Genomic DNA, 8,732 nt, shown 5'->3' with positions numbered 1-8,732 from the left:
TAATAAGATAAATGTGTTAATAAGCAAAATTGGGATCTTCAGTGCAATTGAAAAATAGTACGACAAAAGAAAATTGCAGTTACAGCCCTTGTTCGAGCAACATTATTTTGGGAAAATGTATTTTTGAATAATGTATTGATGGGAAATGTGTGGTTAAAAAATAAGGAAAAGTTTTGGATTTGCGTCTAATATTATTTTATTGAAAAAAGTGTAGTTAAAATAATGTCCAATCACTATTTAAGAATGAATTTTTTTTTTTTCAAATAATGTGAATCAAACGGGCCACAATATAGAAAGTTACCATATTTTAAAGTGGTAAATAGCATATTTAGGCTCAATTTTTCACAAAAATTGTGATCTTGTGTCTAACTAATTTAGTTACATTTTTGTCTTCAACTTTTAAGAAATTAACATAGTCAAGCCCTCTTCATTATTTTCGTCCAGTCTGACCGTTAAGCTTGCTCAAAAGGAAAATTTTACCCACCTCTTAAAATAGAAGGAAAAAAAAAAAAAAAAAAAGAAACGAAATTCACCTATCCCCATAGTGCTCCCATCCTGGTCATACTTACGATCGTATTTCATACTTCGGTTAGGACTATCTTTCAAAATATAATTTTAACTAGATTTAGTCATTGACTATATTTCAGCATAGTGATGACAAAAAATTTCACCCGTCTCGATCTCTTCAGTGCCTCGTCCCAAATGGATGGTGGTGGAGATTTCCCACTTAGATCAATTCTCAAGGTGAGGCTGGGGCAAAATCTCGTCTTAAGTTAGGATGGGGGAAGATGGTTGATGCCTCGATAGTTATATATAAGAAAAATTAAAATTCTTTTGACCTAACCAAATATGAACATTTTTCCTAATTAAATTTGAACATATAAGTTGTGTAGTTATACTGTAATGTGGTTATGGGGGAAAACTGATAATTTTAAATTCTAAAAATAGAATTTTCAGAAATGGTAGGACTTATTTAAGAATTAAAATAGATTTTCAAATTATGAATCGAATTGTTCGATTTGGTTTGATTTCATAATTATACTGGTTCGAATTTCAATTTATAAGACTTTTATCGGTCCTCGGTTTGATTTAATTTTATTTGGAACTAAATTGAATTGGGTTGTGTCAAACTATGTGTGGTCGTAGTAAAATGTTTATATTTTTAATTTAAAATATATAATTTTAATTTAAAATATATTCTAGAAAGTAAAAAGCAATTAAATGGTACAATAAGGACCGGGGAATGTGGATTTTTCCTCGGTCGTGATCCTGATCCCAATCCGTTACCATCCTTATTTGGAAGAATCGGATGGAAAGAGAACTCATAATGGTGAGTATATTAATATAGTAAAGGAAGACAAACTTCCTTAAAGAGTGACATTTTGAGAGGTCATTTTTTGGTATTAATTAAGGAGTGTGCAATGTATTCCAATTTTCTAGCTAGAAGGTTTTCTAGTTGACAATGGTTATAATAAATCAATTTTATAGTATAATGGTTTTAGAGCATTTTAAAGAGATTTTCTATTTTCAACATTTTATGTTTGATATGATTTTATACACATTAACAAGTATCTTTATTTAAATGTAAAGAGTAAATTTTTTTTTTTTCATATACCTTAACAATGCTTTCCATTTTGACTGTTCATTTTATATTTTTCAAATTTTATATTTTTCATACACCTTAACAATGGTTCATTTTCTTATTTGTTAATCAAAATTATCGGTTGTGAATCTTCAAGTTCAAATTTATATTGTTCTGTTTAATTTTAGTTATTACTATTATTATTATTATTTATATACTTTTCACTCGACACATATGAGTGAATCATTAGGAAATAAAAGCGAAAATATTAGCTTGAAGCTACCTTGGAACTCAAGCAAAGGGACCAATGGGTACTGGGTCAAGCGGTAAGGCACTCTACTCTCTCTTTAATAGAAATGAAAGGAAGGAGTTGAGACTTTGTCAGCCAGAATTCTCACAAAAGGTCAGCCCCACTGCGGGGCTCGATGTAATAAAAAATGATAAAAAAAATTTCGACCCCACCATGTGTGAGACCTCTGTAAGAGGTCTGTGAATTTAGGGTTCTGTACCGGTTGAAAAAGAATGCTTTCAAAAGACTCTTGCAAAAGTTTTATAAATAATTTATATAATCAACTCCAAATTAATCGATGAAATATATTAATTAAAATAATTACATATAGGGAAATGTAAAATTTACACATAAAGTTCCCTAAAATGAATGAGGGAATTAATTGGACGGTGTTGACATTCATTTGATCGGCCATTCCTTTCATCCAATAGAAAGACGGCATACGTCATCTATGTTATGCTGTCCAATAAGAATTCCCTTGGCTCCGCGCCAATATAAAATTTAAAAAGGAAAATCTTCCGCTCTTCCAAAAAATAAAAATAAAAATAAATTTAAAAAAAATCATGTCAAAAGTGAAACTTGAGATGGGGATTACATCTTTATTTATCGTCTTTTTCCCAATTTATTTATTTATTGAGTCGTAGCACATCAAGACGGGATCATCTTCGACAAGCCCGCCCCAATTCTTCAACTAATTGGAGAAGAATTCCCGCCTCTTTTGGGGTGAGAGATTCTGCTATTCTTACTTTTACATATCTGGTAAAATATGCATGCACGTTCAATAAGGTAGATTTGACTCACTATATAATATTTTTAAAAAGATAAAACATCGTGACTTGTAATGTCACGCGTGATTTAACTTAATTTAGTATATGTGCCAAAAATACTAGTGCAACCTTAAAAGTTTTGTAGAGGACTAGCTCGTTCATTATTGAAATAATTAGCGACATGTATGAACTCAACCCTCGACATGAAATGAATATACGCATCATTCTTAAATCATTTTTTTTCCAACTTCACTTATTAATTTCTTGTTTGATGTAGATTAAAATGCGATATAGATTTTTAGAACCAAATATTTCATGGGACTTACGCATTTAATCAATTTTTATTAAAATCTAGTAAAAATATAATTTTAATTCAAACTGAACAAGGGCTAAAATTATGGGGGTGTTTGATAGGTATTTCTATGTAAAAATGCATTTTAAAATAGTCTATTGATGTGAAATGTGTGGTTGAAAAATAAGGAAAAGTTTTTGATCAATTAAATGTAAAGATTAAATTTTTTTTTTTTCATATACCTTAACAATGCTTTCCATTTTGACTGTTCATTTTATATTTTTCAAATTTTATATTTTTCATACACCTTAACAATGGTTCATTTTCTTATTTGTTAATCAAAATTATCGGTTGTGAATCTTCAAGTTCAAATTTATATTGTTCTGTTTAATTTTAGTTATTACTATTATTATTATTATTTATATACTTTTCACTCGACACATATGAGTGAATCATTAGGAAATAAAAGCGAAAATATTAGCTTGAAGCTACCTTGGAAAAGTTTTTGATCTATGTGTAATATTATTTTAATAAAAAATGTGTGGTTGAAAAGAAGAGAGAGAAAAATGCATTTTGAAAAAAATGACTACCAAACGGACCCTATATCCATCCCTTTCCAACATGCTAAAAATATTTAAATAGTTAAAATAGACAATTTTGATTATTGAAAAGGTAAGAAAAGATACCTTTTTTAACGGAAAAAACCGCGTTTGCAACAGCTTGCTTTTATGTTCATAATTTCATAATCATGTTGACACGGGAAAAGAAACTTGTAAATGCAGAGTATGTTTTTATGGTAAAACGGACAACATTCCTTAAAAAATGGAACAATAAAAATGAATTTAGTTCTTTTTCATATTAATTGACAAAGAGTTTCCAATTTGTAGTCAGAATTCTCACAAAAGGTCAGCCCCACTGCGGGGCTCGATGTAATAAAAAATGATAAAAAAAATTTTGACCCCACCATGTGTGAGACCTCTGTAAGAGGTCTGTGAATTTAGGGTTCTGTACCGGTTGAAAAAGAATGCTTTCAAAAGACTCTTGCAAAAGTTTTATAAATAATTTATATAATCAACTCCAAATTAATCGATGAAATATATTAATTAAAATAATTACATATAGGGAAATGTAAAATTTACACATAAAGTTCCCTAAAATGAATGAGGGAATTAATTGGACGGTGTTGACATTCATTTGATCGGCCATTCCTTTCATCCAATAGAAAGACGGCATACGTCATCTATGTTATGCTGTCCAATAAGAATTCCCTTGGCTCCGCGCCAATATAAAATTTAAAAAGGAAAATCTTCCGCTCTTCCAAAAAATAAAAATAAAAATAAATTTAAAAAAAATCATGTCAAAAGTGAAACTTGAGATGGGGATTACATCTTTATTTATCGTCTTTTTCCCAATTTATTTATTTATTGAGTCGTAGCACATCAAGACGGGATCATCTTCGACAAGCCCGCCCCAATTCTTCAACTAATTGGAGAAGAATTCCCGCCTCTTTTGGGGTGAGAGATTCTGCTATTCTTACTTTTACATATCTGGTAAAATATGCATGCACGTTCAATAAGGTAGATTTGACTCACTATATAATATTTTTAAAAAGATAAAACATCGTGACTTGTAATGTCACGCGTGATTTAACTTAATTTAGTATATGTGCCAAAAATACTAGTGCAACCTTAAAAGTTTTGTAGAGGACTAGCTCGTTCATTATTGAAATAATTAGCGACATGTATGAACTCAACCCTCGACATGAAATGAATATACGCATCATTCTTAAATCATTTTTTTTCCAACTTCACTTATTAATTTCTTGTTTGATGTAGATTAAAATGCGATATAGATTTTTAGAACCAAATATTTCATGGGACTTACGCATTTAATCAATTTTTATTAAAATCTAGTAAAAATATAATTTTAATTCAAACTGAACAAGGGCTAAAATTATGGGGGTGTTTGATAGGTATTTCTATGTAAAAATGCATTTTAAAATAGTCTATTGATGTGAAATGTGTGGTTGAGAAATAAGGAAAAGTTTTTGATCTATGTGTAATATTATTTTAATAAAAAATGTGTGGTTGAAAAGAAGAGAGAGAAAAATGCATTTTGAAAAAAATGACTACCAAACGGACCCTATATCCATCCCTTTCCAACATGCTAAAAATATTTAAATAGTTAAAATAGACAATTTTGATTATTGAAAAGGTAAGAAAAGATACCTTTTTTAACGGAAAAAACCGCGTTTGCAACAGCTTGCTTTTATGTTCATAATTTCATAATCATGTTGACACGGGAAAAGAAACTTGCAAATGCAGAGTATGTTTTTATGAAAAAAAAAATTATATTATCTTGTCTTTTCTTGACATTTTTGTTCTATATAAATCTCAGGTTTTCTTTCTACGAAATCCCCTTCCTACCAAGATTTTCTTCTTTGCTACTTGAAAATAATAATAAATAAATTTGTCCAAGAAATGGAAGAAATGGCTTCTCTTTGGAGTTATCAAGAGGTGGGTCATTTAATTTCTCTTTTTTCGGTCATTTTACTCATGATTCATTGTAAAGATACTTGGAAGTTTGTTTAAATTGCATTCAAACTGGGTTTTCATTAGATTCAATCGCATTTAATTGTTTATTTTTGAAGATTTTTTTTCTCTCTTTTTTAAGAAGAGAATTCACTTATGATCCTGATTATGGTTAGACATATTTATAGTTTTCCCTTCATTGTAAAGATTCCACTCAAATTTTCTTCTGGGATTTCAATAAATCCACATTTGATGTATAATCCAATGAACAAATTATGCTTGCTTGTTTAGTACTATGTAGTACATGTTCTTCGATTTTTCTATTTCATGATCTATCCTAAGGAATTTATCTTACTGATTTTGACTGATTCTTGAATTTGCAGAACGTTGATGAATTGAATCAGAAGCTTCTGTATACCACTCTCGAGCTTGAGAAATTAAAAGCAGAAACAAGTGAAGAAATGATAAAGAATAAGGAATATGTGACTCAATTAATTCAACTTCTGAAGATTGCTATCCAAGAAAGAAATGAAGCCAGGATTCATCTGCAGAATTACCTTAACAGGTCTCTGCCTTTAACTTCTCCGACCGAACATTTGCCTGCAGTTCCTCTCGCTCAGGCCGATAGTCCGCTCTTAAAACCAGGGAAAGCGAATTTGAGTATCACCGAGTCGAACAGTCTGTCGGAGACGTACAATTATCAGTCCCGTTGTTCGTCTCCTATTGATTCCCTTTTCGATGCTGTGACATCCCCAGAACTCTCCAACATCAACTTGGTTGTGAATCAGCCTTTGGTTCAAGACAGCAATGTGGTTAATGTAACTGTTTCGACCAATCAGGTTACGCCATGTATGCCTAGAGTTGATCGAGCCTCGTTGATTATAGACAACCTTGCCGCACGTCGAGCCCTGCCTCAGAGAGGGAAACTCCTGCAGGCCGTCGTTGAAGCAGGGCCGCTTCTTCAGACACTTATGATGGCTGGATCGCTTCCTAGGTGGCGTAATCCTCCTCGACTTCAACCTTTCCAAGTTCCACCCGTCTCGATCAAAGGCCCTGAAACTGAGGTTTCTGCTCAGAAACCGGAATCAAATTTTAACCAAATGGCTTCATCCAGAGGAATGAATTCACAACCTTATGCTATGGTGTCTTGTGGATCTTCCAAAATTCTGTCAACACCTATGTTAAATTTTGCGAATGTGCCTTCTGGATCCTGTCTGGGCAGTGCAGGGACAACTACTAACAATTCTATCCCTCTGATAAAGAGACAAAAGTTGTACTGAAAATTCATTGGAGCCAATCCTTCCAATTTTTTGTATAAATAGGGATCAGAGAGTGCTGGTGTAAATGGCAGCATTTATTTGGAGTTTTTTTTAGTGAAATTGCTTCTTGATTTGTCATTTTGAATAACAATTCTATGTTTCAATCTATGAAATTTATTTTTTTAAATAATTTTCTCCTGTCTATTTTACCGATTTGTTATCATATTTTTCGTATCTTTTACTTAAACCAGGCCAACTCGCAGTCTGGAGAAACAGAGGACAAAAATGTGCCTAACCATTGAATACTGAAGAAGGGCATTTGGCTGAGTTAAGATTTAAAATTTTGATAGACGTAATACATAATTAACAATTCTGTAAATTGATATCTTGAAATAGGATATGCGTAAGGAAGGATGTAATAATGTACTGAATCGAACATTTATTTATTTTTCTAAAAGAATGAGGTATAAAATATCTTTATCGAAACGACAAATAGACCATTATGATGAAACTAGTCCCAGTTGAAGATCATCCAGCCTTATGTTTAACGTCAAATTGAACTGACATCGATATTGCACGCTGCAGAAAGATAAGAATAAAGCTGATTGTACAGATGAAAATGATAGAAAGCATTGCTTATGATGAGATGGCAACACTGCATTGGTTGGTTTAAATTTGTTGTGTACAACATCCAATGAATACTTGCCAGATGACAATCTGTCAAAAAATAACTGTAAAAGATTTCTATACCTGTAGCATCTCTCGAAAGATGAATGTAGTGTTTGAATAAACCCCATATGAAATTCAGGGAAAAAAGGAACATGGACTCCCAACTCTGAATTATATACTGAGGATTGAGCACCTCATTATACAAAATGATCAGATCAGGTGCCATTGTTCTGGTTTATCATCTATACTTGGTTTGATGAGGGGTTCGGGTAATGATCCTTGTAGATCAGATCCATATATGTGGCCCATCTTTATTCGTTTCGCTTCAAGATACCTCTTGTTTTCCTCTGTGATAGGGGTCAGCACTGGAACCCGTCCAACAACTGCCAAACCGTAGCCCTTTAGACCAGTGAACTTGGCCGGGTTGTTTGTCATCAGGCGAATGGTTCGAATTCCTATGTCCCTTAATATCTGTTGAAACAATCGAAAGATGGTGCTACATTAATTCATGGTTTTGTTATCCTTCTAGATACTTAACACAAGATTAATAGATTTGGTAAAATTGTTGATTTCTTAACTTTCATCAATAAATTTGGTGATGAATCAGGAGAGATTTTTATTTTATTGACAGACCTGGGCACCAATTCCATAGTCACGTGCATCTGCTGCAAAACCGAGCTCTAGGTTTGCTTCGACAGTGTCATGGCCTTTGTCCTGCAAGTTATAAGCCTGAAGTTTGTGACCAAGTCCAATTCCCCGTCCTTCATGGCCCCGAAGATAAACTATTACACCTCTACCAGCTTTCTCGATTAACTGCATTGCCAAATCTAACTGGTTGCCACAATCACATCGCCTCGATCCAAAAATGTCCCCAGTCAAACATTCTGAGTGAACCCTTACTAGTACATCTTGTCCATTTCCAATATCTCCCTGTAGATTTCGAGAGACAAAAAACATAGGTAAATTGAAATAACCTAACCTGCTACTGAAAGGAATGTTTTCACCTTTACAATGGCAATATGCTCCATTCCATCAAGTTTTGAACGATAGCAGTAAGCCTGAAACAAACCCCATTTAGTTGGCAAGCGTGAAATCGCAGTTCTTTCAACCAGTTTTTCCCTCTTTCTCCTATACCTGAAAGCAAAATATATTGCAATTCGCAAACAGGTTAGTTAATCTGACAGAAAATGATGATTTGCATATAGTTGACAGAAGCACAAGTATCTATTCTGTCATATAATCTGTAATTAAACATCTTTGTCAGAAAAAAGTTGACACCCTTGTTGACCTATACTCACATGAGAGTGGGACTCATGTGAATAAAAAAAACCTCCCCCCCCCCC

The 8,732-nt window shown here is 32.6% G+C and overlaps 2 protein-coding genes across 6 annotated transcripts in view; one reads left to right on the top strand and one right to left on the bottom strand.

The window, feature by feature from the left end:
* The first annotated feature begins 5,342 nt into the window (after nt 1–5,342).
* LOC111407724 lies at nt 5,343–6,859 on the top strand. Its single transcript, XM_023037368.1, has 2 exons — nt 5,343–5,446; nt 5,845–6,859. Exons 1-2 carry the CDS (start codon nt 5,411–5,413, stop codon nt 6,739–6,741), a joined length of 933 nt encoding a protein of 310 aa, XP_022893136.1. The 5' UTR covers nt 5,343–5,410; the 3' UTR covers nt 6,742–6,859.
* A 346-nt stretch (nt 6,860–7,205) lies between these two features.
* The window catches only part of LOC111407723 (monofunctional riboflavin biosynthesis protein RIBA 3, chloroplastic), a 4,249-nt gene continuing 2,722 nt past the window's right edge, over nt 7,206–8,732 (bottom strand). For 4 of the 5 annotated variants that reach the window (XM_023037363.1, XM_023037364.1, XM_023037366.1 and 1 more), the window contains exons 4-6: nt 8,394–8,523; nt 8,023–8,319; nt 7,329–7,860 (exon numbers count right to left, since the gene is read on the bottom strand). In XM_023037363.1, the coding sequence (XP_022893131.1) occupies nt 7,600–7,860; nt 8,023–8,319; nt 8,394–8,523 (688 nt within the window). In that variant the 3' untranslated portion in view covers nt 7,329–7,599. Of the gene's footprint in view, nt 7,300–7,328; nt 7,861–8,022; nt 8,320–8,393; nt 8,524–8,732 lie in introns of those variants that run through there. The other variant, XR_002705164.1, reaches the window with a different exon arrangement.

This window comes from Olea europaea, chromosome 13 (assembly GCF_002742605.1).
Source record: "Olea europaea var. sylvestris chromosome 13, O_europaea_v1, whole genome shotgun sequence".
Taxonomy (NCBI): domain Eukaryota; kingdom Viridiplantae; phylum Streptophyta; class Magnoliopsida; order Lamiales; family Oleaceae; genus Olea; species Olea europaea.
The sequence above is the reverse complement of the archived record's forward strand: the minus strand, read 5'-3'. Positions and strand labels throughout refer to the sequence as shown.

Coding starts and splice junctions, on each gene's coding strand:
- LOC111407724 (XM_023037368.1), top strand. CDS start 5,411: ATGGAAGAAATGGCTTCTCTTTGGAGTTATCAAGAG. Junction 5,447..5,844: donor CTCTTTGGAGTTATCAAGAG/GTGGGTCATTTA, acceptor TTGAATTTGCAG/AACGTTGATGAATTGAATCA.